The sequence below is a fragment of the Balaenoptera physalus genome (assembly GCF_965194825.1).
Source record: "Balaenoptera physalus genome assembly, chromosome: 6".
Lineage (NCBI taxonomy): Eukaryota > Metazoa > Chordata > Mammalia > Artiodactyla > Balaenopteridae > Balaenoptera > Balaenoptera physalus.
This window is the reverse complement of record NC_138885.1, coordinates 97,667,259-97,689,670: the sequence shown is the minus strand read 5'-3', so window position 1 is coordinate 97,689,670 and position 22,412 is coordinate 97,667,259. Positions and strand designations below refer to the sequence as shown.

The following is a 22,412-nucleotide window of genomic DNA, read 5'->3' as shown; positions in this document are numbered from 1 at the left end:
GGCTCTGTGCTGGGGATCAAAGAAGAATCAGCCCCGGAGCTTGCCCACCAGTTGTTGTCTCTTGAGTAGGGGGATAATTGAGGAACAACAGTAACATCTGAGATAAAAGAGGAGGTGCCATAAGAGGCACAGATGAAGTGCTCTGGAAGTTTAGAGGAGAGGGAGATAACTTCCAGTTGCGCCCTTAATCACATAGTGCCTCACATCTCTTGTATTGTTGTCTTGTCTGGTTATTAACGCCTACATTGTTGAACAACAGCAAACCAGTCACACTGAGTAATTCACGGCGCTGCTCCTTCCTCTGCCTCCAGGTCAGGAGCTTCTCCGAGGCAGGGCTGGAGAACTCTGACAGGCACATTGCAGGGGCTAACATGCCGGCTCCAACATTAGAGAACATCAATAAGATGCTATCTGAATAAAGTCTACATATGCTCAGAAATATAGGCCTTTATTAGCTTACTAATATTTCTTCAATGCACTGAACAGGAGATTAAAAGATTGCTTTTCTCCATGGCCACCTTTTTTTTTTTCCCCCTAGTGGGCGGAAATATCTTTCTACTGGCACCTCCTGCTTCCAATGACTGACATCTCAGTTGGGTGTGTTCTTCCACCTCAGCTATGGAAAGATGTCAAATAAAGGTGATTGAATGTTATAGTGATGGCTCTACAAAGACCTTTTATACATAGTAATCTCAGATTTCTTCATGGAAAGTTCTTTTGTGTGTATCCCACTAGAGTATCGCCTTTTGGCATCAATTCCAAGTCTTTCTGAAAAACATACTATGTTTTCTTTTTTTGTTTCTTATTTTTAAATGGCAGATGGTTAGGAAATATCTTCTCACTCTTATAATTATTTTCCTCAGTTTTTCTCCATTCAACAGCAATTACCCTCATGTATAATCTTTCTAAGTAGTTATTTTCTAGCTCCTGAAGAGAATAATCACAGTGAAGTCATTCATCTTATGTACTTCATGGTTTTTCTCAGCAGGAAACTTCTATTGAATATAATTTGTACCACAGTAACTAACATAGACACTTAAACATGCTTGGTAGTTAATTTGTTTTTAAGTGGACCAAGTTTTCAGATGAAACATTCAGCTGTTACACAAAGGGTGTTTTTCCTGGATTCTCTCCAAAAGTACCTTCAAAGAAAATTAGATATGTGACTACTGTACTTCAAATATTTTCCAGGGGAGAGGTGGAGTGAAAAAAATTGTTTCCTCTGGCTTAGATAACCTCACATTTACACTGTGCTAAGCACTTTACAAAACATGTAAATTGTTTGCTTTATGGAAAAGTAAAACCCCTTCTGGATTTATTTCTTGATGCTAGCAATATTGAAAAACAATTCAATTTACATTATACAGAAAAGTCTTTAGATAGATTTAACAATTAAACATATAAATCAAGTCATACCAAAGTAGCAGAAAACAGAAATGAACAGTTATGATATCTTTAGAGGAATTATAACTTATCCAAGCTTGGAAATGGTAAATGAAATATCAAAGGACAAAAACAAGAGATTTGATGATTTGTAACTTGTAATATTAAAGATGATTTTAACAAGCAGCATTATTTTACCAAAGGTCATTCATGATTAATTTAGAAGAAATTATCCTTGGCCTTTGGCATTCAGTGATGTCCACAAGTAATCCCAAAAGCCAGTGATATGGAGAACTACGTTATTTGGAGTCAAAATTGAATTATGCCAAGAGCGTGGTATGCCTGACAGAGTCCCTTACTTGAAAGTACCCTATCTGACCCCCAGCACCTGAATTGCAAGGTGACCTTGTCCTTGTCACTTGCTTATTGTGTGTGATACACTTCTCTCCAGAAGTCACACGTATTTGTACAAAGGAACCATCGCATTCACTGAAACGGTTTTTCTCAAACGTGGAGATTCAAAAAGGTTTCACCTAGGATACATTTCTGGAGAATGATATCATTGATGGAAAATTCCATAGAATGGAGATAACAGAAAGATCAATGGAAAGTTGCTGAATTTCTAGAGATATTGCCTGAATCAGGACTCTCTCTAATTGGCTTTAGGAAAATTGCAACTTTGAATATGAATGACAGTATTCAAGTGAATCAATTAATGTTACTGTTAAAAAAAAAGAAAGGAAAACGAAGAAGAAAAAAAAAAGACACACACACACACTAAGGACCCTTGTCCCAGTCATATAGAACAACAATCACAAGAAGTTAATGTGATTTCTGACAGGGAGCCCTCTTGAATCAAATGATCTCTCCAGGCAATATTAACAACACACCCAGCTGGACAATACCCAGAATTGCCCAGGCGGACAGTGTTGAAGGTTACACACCTCAGAAACGACAATAGCGGTTCCCAGCCACACCTGCATTCCTGCGTGCTGTCACGTCTCCTTCCTGTTTCTCTCTGAGCTGGTCACACTATCATTAACCCGTATCTGGACCATGGCAGGCCCTCAGCTGGTCTCTCCAGGCTCCAGCCCATTCCATGACCAATCCATCAAACACATTCCCAAGAGGTTGCTATCACAAATGCAAGTGTGACTTGTCCCTCCCAGCTTTAAAATGCTTCAGGGAATGGCCCATTGCCTTCAAGAGACTTCCCAATTCTTTCTTTTTTTTTTTTTAATTGTGGTTTAAAAGTGGCAAATCATAGTTATTGTTTGCCTTGGATGTGTCAATAAGTTATTTGAAATTAGTCAGGAAGAGTTTTATGAATTTTCAAACGCAGCTTTTAATCACATGTCTGAACTCACAATTACCAGTTTTTTGGGAAAATTTCCAGGTGTTTTTTTATTACACCACACTTCGTGTGATATTCCTTTATAATAAAGTTTTATTAATTCAAAAAAAAAATAACATAAAATTTACCACTGGAGTGTTAAGTATAAGCACATTGTTGTGCAACAGATCTCTTGAAGTTTTTCATCTTGTAGAACTGAAACCCTATACCCATTGAACAACTCCCCATTTCCCCTCCCCCCAGTCCTTGATAATCACTATTCTACTTTCTGTCTCTATGAGTTAGCAACTTTAGATACCTCATGTAAGTGGAATCATGCAGCATCTGTCCTCTTGTGACTGGCTTATTTCACTTAGCATAATGTCCTCAAGGTTCATCCATGCTGTAGCAGGTGACAGGACTTCCTTTTTACGACTGAATAATATTCCCCTGCATGTATATATCACCACATTTTGTTCATCCATTCATCCATTGATGGGCATTTGGGTTGCTGCTATCTCTTGGCTATTGTGAATAATGCTGCTTTGAGCAAAAGTGTACAAATACCTCTTCGAGATCCTGCTTTCTATTCTTTTGGATAAATACCAAGAAGTGGGATTATTGGATCACATGATGATTCTATTTTTGAGAAACTTCCATACTGTCTTCCATAGTGGCTATACTATTTCACATTCCCAGCAGTGCACAAGGGTTCTAATTTTTCCACATCTTCACTGATACTTATTGCATTAGTCCCCCCACCCCTTACCTGTGGTTTCACTTTCTGTGGTTTCAGTTAGCTGTGGTCCAAAAATATTACATGGAAAAATTCTAGAAATAAACAATTCATAAGTTTTAGATTGCGGGCCATTCTGAGTAGCATGATGAAATCTCGAGCCATCACACTCCAACCCACACAGGACGTGCATCATCCCTTTGTCCAGCGACCACCCCTTCGTCACTTAGCAGCCGTCTTGGTTATCAGCTCATCTGTCATGATATCTGTGTTTGTGCTCAAGTAACCTTTATTTTACTTAATAATGGCCCCAAAGTGCAAGAGTAGTGATGCTGGCAGAGACTATTGTATTATTATTATTATTATTATTTTACAGTGGCCATCCCCTGGTGATTAGTGAAATTGAGCATCTTTTCATGTTTTTTGGTCATTTGTACATCTTTTTTGGAGAAATGTCAAGTCCTTTGTTTTTTAATCTGTTTTTTTGTTTGTTAGTTTTTCTGTTGTCAAGTTGCTGTTCCTAATTCTTAAGCATGGTCTACACCCTTCCTGATCTGATCTGGTCATAAGCCTCATTTCCGTCCTCTCCTTACCTCACACACTACTCATTGGCAAGCTCAGTTCCTAGAAGTTCTTTACTGGAGGAGCCGGGCTATTGATATCTCCACGTGTAGTTCCTGATGGCGTGCTCCCCTCCCTACCCCAAACACATTTTGACCGCTGGAGCAAAATCTACTTCTGTCAGAAAGAAAAATTACCTAGGGGGAATTACCTTTGAGAAGTCTTCTCTCACCATGTCCTGTAACCCACCCACTATCCCTTCCAAATTTTTATTGGTGGATCTGATAAAACATTTCCACTACTAAACAGATACTAAAAGCAGTGAATACTCTTCATAGCAAAGGCTTTTTGTTGATGTCTGTTGTATTTTCCCTTTGCACTTCCCATGGAGTGAGTAAACCTATCATACTTGATAAGGTCAGCAGTAATTATACACAGGAATTTTATCTGAGGCATTCTGGAATATATCCAGAAATGGAAACCAATCTAGTTAACAGGTGAGCATACTTTTTAAAATGTCATTGATACGGACCATTGTGATCGAATAATAGTCCACATAGCATTTCCAAAAAATGTCTCTGCAATGTAAATTCTGTCAAAGGATTTTTGAAATTCTTTCTTGCCACAAAGATAGACTTTGTTGTCATGGTCTATCATGGAATGTATAAGACCAGTTAGAAGGCTGCTTGAACTTTGGTGCCATGTTGAAACCCTAGGTGTTGCTCAGGCTGAAGTGGAGCTCAGAGGCCTCAGGCAAAGCCTGCTAGAAACCAGCCCACTTGTGTTGTCACCATCAGTCTACCCTGTGTTCAGGGCTGACCATGTGGGCTTGCGATTTTTTTATTATTTTCTGCCTCCCAGATGAGATGATAAGCTCCTTAAGGTCAGCGCCAATCTTACTTAATATTCAGGCTCTGGTGCCAAGCATGGAGACTGCCACGGAATCTATAATGTTAAATTTTTTCTGAAGGAAGGGAGGGGAGGAGGAAGAAAGATGGGTGGGCAGGTGAGCAAGCAGGGGCAAAGGGAAGCACACGGCCAGGCTTTGCCTCTGTGCCCTGTGCTGCCCATTTCTCCTCGCCCAGGACTAGAGAACCCCGAAGACCTGGTCACCCGGGCTGTGCACTCAGGTCCCACCTGCACCCCTGTCTCAACTTCCCCAAGCTGAAGTGGCTTAGTCCTCACGAAGGTCACCCTCCACTTCCAGCTGCAGGGTTCAAAGTGGGAGTTTAGATCCAGGGACTGCAGACAGCAGTCCCGTGCCATCTGGCAAATATACTGATCAGGTCTCGGATTATTGAGAAAACTATCATTTAGGAAGCATCTACTCCATGCTAGCCAACATGCGAAGGCTTTCAGATTTGTTACCACATTTCACATATTTCAACCCCTTTTCAATCCTTTGGGGACTTTGTTATTATCCCCACTTTTCAAGTGAGGAAAATGAGACCCAACCAGGATTGTAATCAAGTTTCTTTAATGCTAAGGCTGTGCTCTGATTATTATATCATGACACCCGAGGTCGGAGTCCTTTCAGATTTACGATAGACGCGGTCCATTGCTTTCATATTAGGTATTGGGGCCGTACACTTCATAGACTGAGTCTTTTAGGCCTTGCAGATATCTTAGAAAACACCGAGTCTAATCTCCTTAATTTACAAATGAGGAAGCTGACAACTTGACGTGATTTATAAACCATACAGTGAGTAGAGTGATACCATCATTCTCTGTAAAGGTTTTTTTCTATTTGATTTTTAAGTGTTTTTTTGTGAATATGAAAGCAATACAAGCTCAGAAAAATTGAAAATTAATAAAATTAATTTAAAATAATCCATAATTCATATTCCAACAATCCTAACACATTAATAAACATGGTTTTAGACTAAGTTCATTTGTACCTCATTTTAGGCCTTAGAAAACAGATGTATTTATTTGGCGAATGGTTATATATTTGTACATGTATGCACACGTACATATAGGATTAGTTGATATTATATTCTTTATAAAATATGGTATTCTCACTGAATATTATGAATAGCTTCTGATTTTATTAAAATTCTTTATAAATATTCTTAAATGATGGAAAGGATTTTTACCATAATCATAAAAATAATATTTTTTCACTGGGGAGACATTTAAAAAAAATATATAATTCCAAAGTAAAACTACCTATTATCCTATCACCAAGAGATAACCACCATTAACACTTTGGGTTTTCTGGTTTTTGTTTTATTTGAGGGGAGACTGTCTTTTTGCTGTTTATGAATGTGTATATAATAGAGACAAATGGAACAGACATTTTCAACCCTTGATACATTTGTGCCAAATTACTTTCCAGAAAGTTTGTTCTTATTTAAATCAACAGAATCAGTGAATGAAAATGTTTATCTCACAGTATCCTCACCAACTTCAAATATTATCTTTTAAATTTTTTGGCTAATTTTATAGTGGGGGAGAATGTGAATTTTAAAAATATTGATGGTTGTGAAAAAATTGCTTATAATTGTCTCATTTTATGAAGAAAAAAGATTAAGTACATAATATTAGAGCTCTATACAACTAAACTCTAGTTTATATCATACTTAGACTATTTTAAACCAAGATAACGGTGGCTTAAAAACTGTTTTGCAAAACTGCATTATATTAAATGGAATTGAAAGAACAAGAAAGTACCTGGTAAGGCAGGTCAAACAGCCTCAAATAAGACTTCCGTGGGAAAGACGAAGGCAGCATCTCTCTGTAATCTGTTTGTTAATTTGTTTCTTTCCTATCTACCCTATTTCAAAAAGGGAAGACAACTAATACACTGATATATGCAGCACAATGCAGACAGTCAGATCCTACCTGAAATCAGAATTTTTTAAATGTTCAACTTGGGTATATTTTAAAGCCACTGTTGATTTGGAGGGCTGTACATCAGAGTCACAATTCACAGAACGCTAGAGTCAGAAACCTAAACACTTTCAGAAAAAGTTTAATTTCTAGTCCAGTTACTCCTTTCCTAAGGCTCCCCAATGCTGCTGTATGTGCCCCTCCTGTCTCTTTGCACCTGAATTTTTAAAAATAAATATTTATGCCTATTAAATGTTCAGTATAAATTACACACCACTGGTGACCTTAATATTGTGACTGAGCCATTGGTGGAAGGGGAGGGGCAGTCACATTTTTGGAACGTGCAGTGTTTGGTGTCGGCATTCAGAGTTCACAGCCCTGGGAAGGTTCTCTGCCATACCTGTAGGGGAAGCACGGCCAGTGTGTGCTATCAGTGTGTAAGGCTACCCCTGGCATCTCTAGATAACTATGTGAGATAAGCCTGGGAGAAGGAGCAAGAGTGAAGTGGAAATGTTTGGATTGTATTTCGTAAACATCAAGCCACATGTAAACAAATGCAAAATGTTGGAATCTATTACAGCCTGTGAATGCAATACAATGCTGTCATTAGTGTTACCATCTGAAAAAACGAAATCCCTTCATACTGAAGGTATTGTCTGGAGTGTGACTGTTATTCATCAGGGATTAATGCTACCATTGTTCTGGGGCCCTTGGGTTAAAAATGCATGATAACCATGATAATGGAAGCACAGAATTCAAACTCTTTCTCCCAACATTCAAGGCCTGACACATAACGTTGACCTAACCAACATTTTAAGCATCTCTCTCTCCTTTGCTAAGCTTTGTTCCAGGAAAACTAGTTACTCAACATTCTCTCCCCACCTCCATGCTTTGTTAGTGCCAGTCGCTCGATCTAGAATGCCCCTCTTACCAACGCTATCTGGCAGTTCTGTCTGTCAATCAAGAATCATCTTCTCAAACGTCACCTCCACGATATTTCCCTTGTCGACCTTTTTCTCTACTCCGAGGAAGGTTCTTTGAAGGTAGAAGAAGCTACATCTTACACAATCTGAATGACGGAGACCTTTCTTTAACTTGTTCCCTTCCTGCCTGAGTGTAAACTTGTTGCAGGAAAGTGGCTACCCAACCAGGGACTACAGTGGTCAGTATTGTACAGCCAGGGGTGCCTGAATGACTTGTTCTTACTGGTTGAATGTAAATGGAAGTGACAGGTGTCACTTCTGGGCTGGGAGTTTTAAGTGTGCCTGCATGAAAAGATGCTTAACGTCACTAACTATTAGAGAAACGCAAATCAAAGCTACAGTGAGGTACCACCTCACACCAATCATAATGGCCATCATTAAAAAGTCTACAGATGACAAATGCTGGAGAGGGTGTGGAGAAAAGCGAATCTCCCTACACTGTTGGTGGGAATGTAAGTTGGTGCAGCCACTATGGAAAACAGTATGGAGGTTCCTCAGAAAACTAAAAATAGAGCTATAATTCAAAAAGATGCATGCACCCTTATGTTCAGAGCAGCACTGTTCACAATAGTCAAGACAAAGAAACAACCTAAATAACCATCGACAGATGAATGGATAAAGAAGATGTGGAGTGTATATATATATATATATATACATACATACAATGGAATAGCCATAAAAAAGAACAAAATAATGCCATTTGCAGCAACATGCATGCAACTAGAGATTATCATACTAAGTGAAGTAAGTCAGAAAGAGAAAGACAAATACTATATGATATCACTTATATGTGGAATCTAAAATACGACACAAATGAACCTATCTATGAAACAGAAACAGAATCACGGACACAGAGAAGAAACTGCTGGTTGCCAAGGGGGAGGGGGTTGGGGGAGGGATAGAGTGGGAGGTTGGGGTTAACAGGTGTAAGTTTTTACATATATAGAATGGATAAACAACAAGGTCCTACTGTATAGCACAGAGAACTGTATTCAATATCCTATGATAAACCATAATGGAAAAGAATTTTTAGAAAAGAATTTTAAAAAAAAAGAAGAAAGAAGTGTGCCTGCCTTCTTCACTCTTCCTCCTCTTAGGCAGCTTGAAGCCAAAGATTTTGGTACCGCAGAGCATAGCAGGGACTCAAGATAGGTGGGACCCAAATCCCTGGATCATCAGGTGGAAGAAAGTTGCCTGCTGACATAAAACAGCATCACTGAGTTATTAAGTGAGGGTAAAATTAACTTCCATGGGATTAAGCCACTGAAATCCAATGTTTTCTTTCTTACAGAGCTAGAGCCATTTCACTGACTAGTACAACTTGGTATATTCATTTAGTGCTTGGCTCATTCCATTTCATATAGCAGGTGCTCAAAAAGTGTTTGTTAAACTGAAAGAAATGTAAATTAGGTTATACTGCTAGAACATAGTTAGAGATATCTGTTGACACCAAAATGCTCTTCCAACCCTATTTTCTTAAAAAAAATCCCCTCACCCCAAGTCCCTTGTTTTACATGATAAGTACCTATACTTTGAGATCAGTTGTCACTTATTCTCAGGAAGAGAAAATAAGATGTTTTGAGAACTGACAGTCATTCTCATTGGATATAGGTGCCAAGTTTTCTTCTGGTTATATGAACCAGATGGCATAACTGTGAAAAATAATGGCAAGATGAAAGATATCCTCTTTGATTGTCAGATACTTGGGTCAGATTTTCAAATAAGACATAATTAGTGGATAGGGGCCCTTGGCCAGTAGCACTTTTATTCACATTCCAATTCGACTTTCATTGTAAAATGATGATGTTATTATTGCTGGTATAATTTTTTAAGGCTGAGCGAAGTTATACAAAAGGGAGATCTCTATTAGCTTCAAGTCCAAAATGTCATCAAAACGAGATTGGGACCATCTTGTTTCTGCCCCGACAGAGTCTCCTGTCACAGTCACTGGGGCGTAAGACCCAGTGTGGACTGCTGTGTGGCCGCTACCTGACAATGCTGTCCCGGGTGGTACTTTCTGCCGCCACCGCAGCAGCCCCCTCTCTGAAGGACGCGGCCCTCCTTGGTCCAGGGTTATTGCAGGCAACAAGGATCTTTCACACAAGTCTTGCCCCTGTACCACCTCTTCCTGAATATGGAGGAAAAGTTCGTTTGGGGCTGACCCCTGAGGAATTTTTCCAGTTCCTTTATCCTAAAACTGGTGTAACAGGACCCTACGTGCTTGGAACTGGGCTTATCTTATATTTACTCTCCAAAGAAATGTATGTGATAACTGCAGGGACCTTCTCTGCCACATCAACAATAGGGGTTCTTGTCTATGTAATTAAAAAATATGGTGCCTCTATTGGGGAATTTGCTGATAAACTCGATGAGCAAAAAACTGCCCAACTGGAAGAAGTGATACAGGCTTCCACCAAACAAATCCAGGATGCAGTTGATCTGGAGAAGCCACAGCAGGCACAGGTTCAAAAGCGCCATTACCTTTTTGATGTCCAGAGGAATAACATTGCCATGGCCTTGGAGGTTACTTACTGGGAACGGCTGCATAGTGTATACAAGGAGGTAAAGAATCACCTGGACTATCACATCTCTGTGCAGAATATGATGCATCAAAAGGAACAAGGGCACATGATAAACTGTGTGGAGAAGAATGTGGTACAGAGCATCTCTGCGCAGCAGGAGAAGGAGACAATTGCCAAGTCCACTGCAGACCTAAAGCTGCTTGCAAAGAAGGCTCAAGCACAGCCAGTTCTGTAAATGCATCTGTCCCAATTGAGACAGCTAGAAACAGTTGACTGACTAAATGGAAATTAGTCTATGTGACAAAGTCTTTCTGTATTTCTCTCTACTGAAGTTAGTTTCCCTTTCCTAAAAATGAAGTTTGAGTTTCATATAATGAGAGAATTAAAACAATCTATTGGCCAGTAAGATGTTTCTCTCATCCTTCTTGCTCTGCATTTTGAGTTGTTCCATGATCACTTTTGAATAAGCAGTTTGCTTTGAATAAAATTTGGTACCTGACTAAAAATTATCAAGTTATAGTTTAAGTTTGAATTAATTCAACCATCTTGCAATAAAGTGACAGTTGAAACAAAAACAAAACAAAAAAACCAAGATTGGGTTGTCAGCCTTCCAAATCAAACTTCAGACTAATCCCGTGTGACCGAATTATTGCATTAGAAAATCAGCATGTAAAGCTTGATTGAGGAAGAGGAAGGTGATAAGGTAATCAGAAATTTGGCATACAGCTATATAGCTTTTCTTGGAGTTACTCTAATCTTTTCTCAGTGTGCCTCTTTTTTGTTTTTGGCTGTATGGCTTGCGGGATCTTAGTTCCCCAACCAGGCATGGAACCTGCGCCCCCTGCAGTGGAAGTGTGGAGTCTTAACCACTGAACTGCCAACAAAGTCCTCACAGTGTGCTTCTTCTTTTTTTTTTTTTTTAACCTTCTTCACCCATTTTATTTCTCATCTATCTCAATAAACAAGCATCCACATGGAGCCCTATTCCTGCCTCTGTTCAAATACATTTTCTTATGATCTATCTGTATTCCTAGACCATTTAATTTGCCTGGCCAGCCTACTGTACCATCAGATTGTTTTCCATAAAAACATTAATGAACATATATACACTTATTTTTGATAATTTTTTCCAATTTTTTTTTTTTTCCTAAAACAAAAAGCTGAATCCACACTTTCTGATAGCAAGTGGACTAATTATGATTCAGACCCACTTCTGGGGGCCCATTAGTGGTTCATAAAAATCAATTTACTGAGTCACAACCAGCATTTCCAAAAATGAAATAAAATAGAATAGGAAAAACTATTAGAGGGTGTTATACATGGTAGTGAGTAAATATTGATTCATGAAAATTCTATTTAAGTTACTTATATACTGGCATGTACTAGGAGGCAAAATAAAATATTTCTCAACGTGAGCTGTAGTAAAAAATGTCTGAAACCCATTGCTTTAGCAGATATTTTTCTGGTTATTATTGTCTTAATAATTTAGCTACCTATTATTGTGGTTTCTTAGGGAGGAGGGAAAAGGGGAAAGATTAAGATTTTAATAATTAGTATTGTTCCTTAAGGTAAAATGAAGAAGTAGAGATAATTCCTCAATGAAGAAATAGAATAAAAACTTTAGTAATTCTTTTTACAATGAAAAACTTTGAAGCCTAGTTCCTACAACATCCATAAAATTCATAAGGAAATGATCACATTGTCCTAAAATTACACTAATACATTAATTTGCTTAATTATTAGCTTTAAAGGCAAACTCACTTTTTAAAAACAGCTTTCTTGACATATAATTCACATACTATAAAATTTACCCAATTAAAGTGTACAACTCAGTAGTTTTTAGTATGTTCAAAGAATTGCGCAATCATTACTACAACCTAACTTTAGAATATTTTCATCATCACCCAAAGAAAGCCCATACCCATTAGCAATAACTCCCAATTCCCCACCCTCCCCAGCTCTAAGAAGCCACTATTCTATTTTCTGTCTCTATAGATTTGCCTGTTCTGGTCCTTTCATATACAGCTGACTCTTGAACAACATGGGCGTTGGGGACACCTACGTTCCTTGCAGTAGAAAATCCGTGTATAACTTTGCAGCCAGCCCTCCCTATATCCAAGTTTCCGCAACCTTGGATTCAATCAATTGCAAATTGTGTATTACTGTAGTACGAATTTATTGAAAAAAATCCATGTATAAGTGGACCCACACAGTTTAAACCCCTGTTGTTCAAGGGTCAACTGTAAATAGTATCATACAATACATGCAGTCACATATACATACATTCTTACTGTCTTTTGGGGCTGGCTTCTTTCACTAAGCATGTTTTCAAGGCTCATCCATGTTGTAACATGTATCAGTATTTCATTCTTTTTTTATGGTCGAATAATATTCCATTGTACAGATATACTACATTTTCTTTATCTATTCACCAGTTGATGGACATCTGAGTTGTTTCCACCTTTTGGCTATTATTGATAATGCTATTATAAATATTTGTGTACAAGTTTTGTGTAGATATATGTTTTCATTTCTCTTGGGTATATACCTAGGAGTGGAATGATGAGTCATATAGAAACTCTATATTTAATATTTTGAGGAACGACCAAACTGTCTTCCAAAGTGGCTGCACCATTTTACATTCCTACAGCAACTTATGAGGATTCCAGTTTCTCCACATCCTCTCCAACTCTTGTTATTGTATTTTTGTTATAGCTATCCTAGTGGATATGAAATGGCATCATATTATGGTTTTGATTTGCAATTCCCTAATGATCAATTATACTGAGCATAGTTTCTTGTGCTTATTGGCCATTCGTATATCTTTGGACAAATATCTATTTAAATCCTTTGCACATTTTTAAATTGGGTTATCTTTTTCATTGTTAAATTGTAAGTGCTCTTGATATATTTTGAATACAATTTTCTTATCACAAATGATTTGCAAATATTTTCTCCTATGGATTGTCTTTTTACTTCTTGGTGGTGTCATTTGAAGCACAAACCTTTTTAATTCTGAAAAAGTCCAAAATCTATTTTTTCTTTTGTTACTTGTGCTTTTGATGCTGTATCTAAAAAGGCATTGCCTAACCCAAGTTTACAAAGATTTATTCCCATGTTTTCTTCTAAAATTTTTATAGTTTTAGCTCTTACATTTTGGTCTATGATCTATTTTGAGCTAATCTTTGTGTATGCTGTAAGATAAAGATCCAACTTCATTCTTTTGCATGTGGATAACCAGTTGTTCTAGCACCATTTGTTGAAAAGACTATTAATTTGCCCATCCAATTATCTTGGCACCCTTGTCAACAGTCTGTTTCCCATAAATATAAGTGTTCATTTCTGGAATTTCAATTCCATTCCATTGGTATATATCTCTCTCTTTGTGTCAGTACCGTGAAGTCTTGATTACTCTAGCTTTGTAGTAAGTTTTGATATTGAGGATTGTAAGTCCTCCAACTTTGTTCTTTTTCAAGATTGTTTCAGCTATTACAGGTGTCTTCCATTTCCTTTTGAATTTTAGAATCAACTTGCCAATTTCTCCAAAAAGTCCAGCTTGGATTTTTGATAGGTATTGCATTGAATCTGTACATCAGTTTGAGAAGTATTGCCATTTTAATAATACTGTCTTGTGAGCCACAAACATGGGATGTCTTTCCATTTATTTAAGTTTTAAATTTCTTTTTTTTGGTTGCTCTTTGTGGCTCATGGAATTTTAGTTCCCCAGGCCCTCGGCAGTGAGAGCACCGAGTGGAGTCCTAACCACTGAACCACCAGGGAATTCCCTAAGTTTTAAATTTCTTCCTAATACTATTTTGTAGCTTTGTACAAAATACTATTTTGTAGTTTTCAGTGTACAAATTTTACACTTTTGTTAAATTTATCCAGAAGTATTTTATTCTTTTTGATGCTATTGTAAATACGATAGTTTTCTTAATTTCATTTTGGATTGTTCATTGATAGTGTATAGAAATACATTTGTCTTTTGTATAATGTCTTTGTATCCTGCGATCTTGCTGAATTTGTTTATTAGTTCTAATAGTGTGTGTGATTCTTTAGAATTTTCTATATACAAGATCATGTCATCTGCAAATAGAGATAGTTTTGTTTTCCTTTTCAATCTGAATGCCTTTTCTTTTTCTTGTCTTGACTGGAACCTCCAGTACAATATAGAACAGAAGTGGTGAGAGCAGACATCCTTGTTTTGCTCTAATGGAGAAAGCATTGTCTCTGACCATTAAGTATGGTGTTACCTGTGGATTTTTCTTAAATGCTCTGTATTAGGTGAAGAGCTTCCCTTCTATTCTAGTTTGTTGGTTCTTTTTTTTTTTTTTGAAATCACAGAAAGGTGTTGAATTTTGTCAAATGCTTTTTCTGTGTGTATTGAGGATCATATTTTTTTCCTTTATTCTATTAATATGGTGTATTAAGTTGATTTATTTTTGGATGTTAAACCAACTTTGCATTCTTGGTATAAATCCCACTTGGTCATAGTGTGTAATTCTTCTTATGCATTTCTGGAATTGTTTATCTTTTATTTCATTGAGAATTTTTGCATCTATATTTATGAGGGGTATTAATCTGTGGTTTTCTCTTCTTAAGATGTCTGGTTTTGGTATCAAGGTAATTCTGGCCTCATAGAATGAAGAGGAAGTATTCCCTCCTATTCCACTTTTTTAAAGAGTTTGTGAATGGTTGGTATTAATTCTTCTTTAAATTATCAGTGAAGTAATCTGGGCCTGGGATTTTCTTTGTGGGAAATTTTAAAATTACTAATTCAAAGTCTTTACTTGTTATAGGTTCATTCAGGTTTTCTATTTCTTCTTAAGTCAGTTTAGGTAGTTTGTGTCTTCTTAGGAATTCATCTAAGTTATCTAGTTTGTTGGCTATTCATAGTATTCCCTTATAACCCTTTTTATTTCTATAAGGTTGGTGGTGATACCCCATTCTTCATTTGCATCTTCTCTTTTTTTTTTCGTGGTCAGTCTAACTAAAAGTTTGTCAATTGATCTTTTGATCAATTTGATCTTTCTGAAGAGCAATTTTTGGCTTCATTGATTTTCTGTGTTTTTCTATTCTCTATTTCATTTATTCTATGTTTACTATTTGTTTTTCATATAGTTCATATCTTTGTTTCTCTATTCAATTATTGCCTGCTTTTGTGTTAGATATTTTCTAGCGTACCAGTTTTATTCCCCTGTCATTTCTTTTACTATATATTTTTCAGTTATTTTATCAGTGATTGTCCTTGGGATTATAATTAACATCTTAACTGGAAACAATCTAGTTTGGATTAATACTAGCTTAATTTCAGTAGTATACAGAAACTTTGTTCCAATATAGCTTTGTTCGCTCCATCTTCTTTTGTATTATTATTGTCATATAAATGACATTTTTATAAGCTCATGAACATATAGTTTTATAATTGTTGCTTTATGCAGCTGTCATTTAAATAAGATAGGAAGAGTTACACACACACACACACAACTCCCATTTATACTGTTATTTATATTCACCTTTGTATTTACTTGTGTTCTTCATCCCTCTCACTTTTTTTTTTTTTGTGAGTAGATGCATTCCTGAGAAAATAGGGGAAGCCCAGAAGTGAGAACCAATAAGAAAAACCAAATGTTCCTCCCTATACCATGCTATTGATCTAGAAGGCAGAAGTAGAAAGTCCTTGGTAGAGCTTCCCTAAATGTGTGGTATGTCTGGCCTTTTCCTCCATATTCTTGGTACTCAGTATGGTCAAGGGTGAGATCTTTATCTTTTTATGTGGATTCAATTACTGTCTAGTGCCTTTTCATGTAGTCTGAAGGACTCCCTTTATTATTTCTTGTAGGGCAGATCTACTAGTGACAAATTCTCTCAGGTTTTGTTTAAATTTATTTGAATGTCTTCTCCATTTTGAAAGGATATTTTGCTGGATGTGCAATTCTGTTTTGTTTCAGCACTTGAAATATGTCATCCCACTGACTGCTGGACTCCATAATTTCAGATGAGAAGTCAGTCATTAATTTCACCAAGGATCTCTTGCACATGATGTGTCATTTTTCTCTTGCTACTTTCAAGATTCTCTCTTCATCTTTGGCTTTAGACAGCTTGACTATGTGTATTTCAGTGTGGATCTCTTTGAGTTGATCCCACTGGAGTTTGCTGAGTTTCTAGGATGTGCAGATTGATCTTTTCCATCAAGTTTGGGAAATTTTTGGCCATTATTTCTCCAAATATTCTTTCTGCCTCTATTCTCTCTTTTCTCCTTATGGGACTCCCATTATGCATGTGCTGGTTAATTTTCATTTCCTTATTCAGATTTTTAAATGCAGGCATAAGTACTCCTATAGGTATACTCCTGTAGGTGAAACTGCTATGTTATGGTAGTGACATTAAGAACTTTGATAGATATCACTAATTGCCTTCTCAAAAGTTTATAATAAGGCACTGTATATCAGCAATGTATGAGCAACCCCATTTCTCTTAGGGACATTTTATTGATTATATTGGAGGTTTTTTAAAATTATTGGATGAGGTGCTTATTTTCAGTTGGGCTGTAGTTCCTTAGCTGTAACTTACTGCCTCTCAGAATCTTTTATCAATGGTGCTGTTATTTCTAGTTCCTTCTAGAATCATCCTCAGAAAACATTCATGAAGAAGAAGAAATGATGGGCATATTTCCCAATGCTTTTTTGTTCTGTCTAGTTTTATTTCTCACTAAAGAGAAGTCTATTTGTTCTAAATTACATCTGTCTCAAATGCTAGGCAGAGCTGTGGCCTTTCTCTGAGCCCTCAAGGCCGCGAGGAGGCTTATATTATATACACAGTTTTGTTAACTGCTTTTTTCCCACTCAACCACCTCATGTGAATATTTTCCAGTGAATTCTACAATTTATAATGGCTACATAGTAATTCATAACTGCAAAAAGAAACACTAATATTGGTCGTTTTGTTAGTTTCTGATTCTTCCCTGTAATAAATAACACTGCAATGATTATCAGTAACCTCCAGGCGAGCAGGAGCCCTATTTTATTCTTTGCTGTGTTGCAGCATCTAGCACAGAGTCTGCCTTATAAAAGACACCAATAAATGTGCGTAGAATGAGTAAGTGGTTGAATAACAAGCTTTTATGTATGTATTATATGTAACAATACAAATGTGATTATTTCCTTCAAAAAAATAACCCAGAGGAGAAATTGATGGGTGGGTAGATCTATAGTTTTTAAGCCCTTGGCCAATGTTTTCAAATTGCGTACAGAAAGATTTTGCCAATTTACACACCCATTGGTATATAAGAGAATACCTGTTTCTCTGCTCTGGCCAACTACTCGTTTGTTTAAATCTATGCAACTGATGGTTGAAGAATAAGGTATTCTTAACAGTTTTAATGTGCATTTCTTTTAGGACAAGTGATGTTGAACTTTTTAATGTCTTTCGCCATTTGCTCCTTTAACCAGCAGAGCTCATCACTTTGGGAGGAAGGCTGGTCTCTTTGAGTCATGGGGGCCACAACCTGGGGCTGCTCAGGGAATGAGAAGGCTGTTCTGTGACTGTCACAACCCACTTGCTTCTCAGGCAATCTCACAGGGTGTCATCCTCATTGATAGGAAGAAAAGCAGGGAGAGGTCTAATTGTACCTTGCTTCTGGCACCACGACCTGGGCAATTCTGGTTTACCTTTTGGATCTTAGGAACTTAGGGGGAGGGCTCTCACTGCCACCACCTCCACTGCCGTTCACCTTCCTCTAGGCAGAGAGTCTCCAAGCTTTTTGGGTTTGGCACCCATGTTGGCAAACAATTTTTAAGCGTGCCTTTCCAATATATGTCTGTTAACTAATGAAGTCTATATATGCCCAATAATATTAATGTATTAAATACATATAAAGCTATCACATGAAACTTAACATTTTAAAGGGTGAGATTAAAAAGATCTATACAACCAGCAGTTCCAACGTTCCTTCTTGCTCAGTGATATTTCCCTTTGGGCTCCCCCACTTTGGAGTCCAGTGCTCTTGGGTATTTGTGGGAAAGTGGGTTGTCTCCTGTCTGAGCAGGTGAGTTGTTTACACAATTCTTAGGGAGCTAGACTTCCTCCGCCACTGTCCAGTTGGCGATACAGATCAGCAATTTTTATGGGGTGCTGTAGAAGGACACTTTACTGTCCCATCAACTGCCCAGTGCCCTCTGATGCAAACATTTTAGGAGGGGCAAATCCAGAAAAGTGACACTACTGGCTGTCTTTCCCACTCTCCTCTTATCTGGCTGCCTTGCAATCAGCAGCTAATTTGCTTATTCAAAGAAGGCCATGACATTTGAGTAAAGGAAAGCAGCAGCGGGAGCCTAGTCAGGACCTACGCTTTGCTGTTAGATTTTGCATTACAATGATGGAACTGAGCAAAATATTTATATCACATCATACTGTGTAAACATGTAAGGTCTCTGTACAGAGAAATACACATGCAAAATAATGTAAAAATTCAACTGAACTAATAAAGGAAACAATATGCAAATAAATATTATGAGACAATTTCTTTGTAGTAAAATTTACCACCAAATGCTTTCATGGAAATAGCTTTCCCCAAAGAAAGAAGAAAAATCCTCTAATAGACTTCATTTGAAAACTTTGGTGTGGGGCGCGGAGCGGTGCAGCGAGAAGGCTGATGTATCTGAAAGGCCAAGGAGCTTTAGAGACAGACAACTGGATTTGAACTAGGTCTAGACCCCAAGCTTGCCATGGGCTAGAGTGTGACCTTTGACACTGAGATTTTTCTTTTAATAAGAGGAGATAATAATCCCCTTGCCCTGCAATATTATGAAAATTAAATGAGAGAATGTCCACCAACCATTTTGCTTATGGTATTGCTTGATAAATTTTGGTGTTTTTTTTTTTTTTCTGGCCACACCATGCAGAATGTGGTATAGTTCCCTGACCAGGGATCAAACCCACACCCTCTGCAGTGGAAGCACAGAAAGCATGGAGTCTTAACCGCTGGACCACCAGGCAAGTCCCTGCTTGTTTATTCTTTCTTCACCTTTTTTAGACCATGGGAATTTCTTTCATGCCTGCTTATGCCCTAACTTCAGTTTGCCTCTTTTTTATTTCAGCATTAAAGATGTAGAACATTTTTCCTAGAGTTGCTTTAACTACTTAAAAAATGTCTTAAATTTGAAACTTCTATTTTAAACGTCTCTGTTCTATTTGACCATTTCTAAGTCTGTAAAATGCAAACACATGGGTTTATTCTGATGAAAGTTAGAGCATCTGCACTCAGCTACTTCCATAATGCAATTGGCATCAGAATTATTTTTAGCCTCATAAGCTGATTTTTTCTCTTTTTTTAATTATAGGTAACTCTAGTGTTCTAGAAATTCACATATACAGCAAAACGCACACCCACACCCACTGAAAAAACCCTGTTTTAGGAGAGAGCTTCTCCATCCAGCTCTTTCTGTTCAGCTTTTCTGTGCTCCTTCTTCAGTTCTGCAAATACAGGTTTATATTTAGCCCCCTTTTGATTCTCCATATGTTCCTTCTAAAAACATTTCCTATTAAGGACTTTTCAATGGCTGATCTCTTGGAGAACTACTGAGTGAACATGACCTGGGGTAGGTGTGAGTGAGGTTTGTCCGCAGGTGGCATCCCGACCAAACCATGAGTCAAGGAAGCCCCTCAGGGAAAGTTCTGGCCCACAGCTCTCCCGTTTTTCCGGAAAACTTACTGCTGATGACGAGAGACGGTCAAACACGGTGTGTGCGGGGTCAGTGTCACTTCCCTTTGCCCATGTTCTCCACTCTGTGGGGAGGGTGAGTGGACAGCCAGAGGATGGGAAAGGTGGAGTCCCAGCACCACAGACAAGAGGTAGCCAACTTACTGGCAGGGAGAGCCCAGCATGCCTACCTGCCCAGGTTCAGGGCGGGCAGGGGCTTCCCAGTCCAGCCAGGGGTCCTGACTCCAGACTGAGGTCCTCTAAGGGAGATGACCCTGGCTGCCTGTTCTCAGGGCAACCATTTATGCTTGGCCTGAAGGACAGGAAGAGAGAGGGAAAGGGTTTTGAAGTCGGTGAGACTAGCCTTGGAGTCCTTCCACTGGGCCTTTGGAATCACTCTGGGCCTTGGTTTCCTCATCTCTAAAGAGTATACAGTGCATGACTCATATTTGCTTTACTGCGGTGGTCTGGCACTGAACCCGTAATATCTCCAAGGTATGCGTGTACTGCAATAAAGCAACTCGCGTGAATTTTTTGGTTTCCCAGTGCGTATAAAAGTTATGTTTAGGGCTTCCCTGGTGGTGCAGTGGTTGAGAATCTGCCTGCCAATGCAGGGGACACGGGTTCGAGCCCTGGTCTGGGAAGATTCCACATGCCGCGGAGCAACTAGGCCTGTGAGCCACAACTACTGAGCCTGCGCGTCTGGAGCCTGTGCTCCGCAACAAGAGAGGCCGCGACAGTGAGAGGCCCATGCACTGCGATGAAGAGTGGCCCCCCGCTTGCCGCAACTAGAGAAAGCCCTCGCACAGAAACGAAGACCCAACACAGCCAAAATAAATAAGTAAATAAATAGCGTTCCCTTTAAAAAAAAAGAGTAAACAAACATTTAAAAAAAAAGTTATGTTTACATGACACTGGAGTCTATTGATGTGCAATAGCATTATGTCTAAAAAAACAACGCACATACCTTAATTTAAAAATACTTTATTGCTGGACTTCCCTGGTGCTCCAGTGGTTAGGGCTCCGTGCTTCCACTGCAGGGGGCACGGCGTTGATCCCTGGTCCAGGAACTAAAATCCTGCATGCTGTGCATAGTGCGGCCAAAAAAAAAAAAAAAAAAAACTTTATTGCTAAAAAAATGATAACCATCATCTGAGCCTTCAGCAAGTTGCAAACCTTTTGCCTGTGGAGGGTCCTGCCTCGTGCTGATGGCTGCTGACTGATCAGGGTGATGGTTGCTGAAGGCTGGGCTGACTGTGGCAGTTTCTTAAAATAAGACAACAGGGATGTTTGCCGCATCGATTGACTCTTCCTTTCATGAACGATTTCTCTGTAGCATGCGGTGCTGTTTGATGGCATTTTACCCACAGTAGAACTTCAACATTTGAGTCAATCCTCTCAAACCCTACCACTGCTTTATCAACTGAGTTCATGTAATATTCTAAAGCTTTTGTTGTCATTTCAACAGTCTTCACAGCATCTTCACCGGAAGTTGACTCCACTTCAAGAAATCACTTTCTTTGTTCATCCATCAGAAGCAACTCCTCAGCTGTTGAAGTTTTATCATGAGATTGCAGCAATGCAGTATCATCCTCAGGCTGCACTTCTAATTCTCGTTCTCTTGCTATTTCCACCACATCTGCGGTTACTTCCTCCACTGAAGTCTTGAACCCCTCAGTCATCCAGGAGGGTTGGAATCAACTTCTTCCAAACTCCTGCTAATGTTGATATCTTGGCCTCTTCCTATGAATCACTAATGTCCTTCATGGCCTCTAGAATGGTGAAGGCTTTCCAAAAGGTTTTCAATTGACTTTGTCAAGATCCATCAGAGGAATCACTATCTCTGGCAGCTATAGCCTTATGAGATATATTTCTTAAATGAGACCTGAAAGTTGAAATTACTCCTTGATCCATGGGCTGCAGAATGGCTGCTATGTTAGCAGGCATGAAGACAACATTAATCTCACTGTACATCCCCATCAGAGTTCTTGGGTGACCAGGTACTTTGTCAATGAGCAATAATAATTTGAAAGGAATCTTCTTTTCTGAGCAGCAGGCCTCAACAGTGGGCTTAAAATATTTAGTAAACCGTGCTGCAAACAGATGTGCTGTCATCCAGGCTTTGTTGCTCCATTTATAGTGCACAGGCAGAGTAGATTTAGCATCATTCTTACGGACCCTAGGATTTTTGAAATGGTAAATGAGCACTGGCTTCAACTTCAAGTCATCAGCTGCAGTAGCCCCTAACAAGAGTGTCAGCCTGTCCTTTGAAGCTTTGAAGCCAGATATTGACTTCTCTCTAGATAGGAAACTTCTAGACGGCATCTTCTTCCAATATAAGGCTGTTCCATACACACAGAAA

At 38.4% G+C, this 22,412-nt stretch overlaps 1 protein-coding gene and 1 pseudogene across 7 annotated transcripts in view; one reads left to right on the top strand and one right to left on the bottom strand.

The window, feature by feature from the left end:
• LOC309663337 (cyclin-Y-like protein 1) overlaps nt 1-22,412 on the bottom strand; it is a 117,403-nt gene that overhangs the window by 84,265 nt on the left and 10,726 nt on the right. For 2 of the 6 annotated variants that reach the window (XM_082467259.1, XM_082467260.1), the window contains exon 3: nt 3,486-3,547. The exons of the other annotated variants lie outside the window; for them this stretch is intronic. In XM_082467259.1, the coding sequence (XP_082323385.1) occupies nt 3,486-3,547 (62 nt within the window). The remainder of the gene's footprint in view (nt 1-3,485; nt 3,548-22,412) is intronic. 6 annotated transcript variants of the gene reach the window in all.
• LOC309663354 (ATP synthase F(0) complex subunit B1, mitochondrial pseudogene) lies at nt 9,063-10,859 on the top strand (annotated as a pseudogene). The gene has a single exon. The product of its transcript is annotated as an ATP synthase F(0) complex subunit B1, mitochondrial pseudogene (transcript).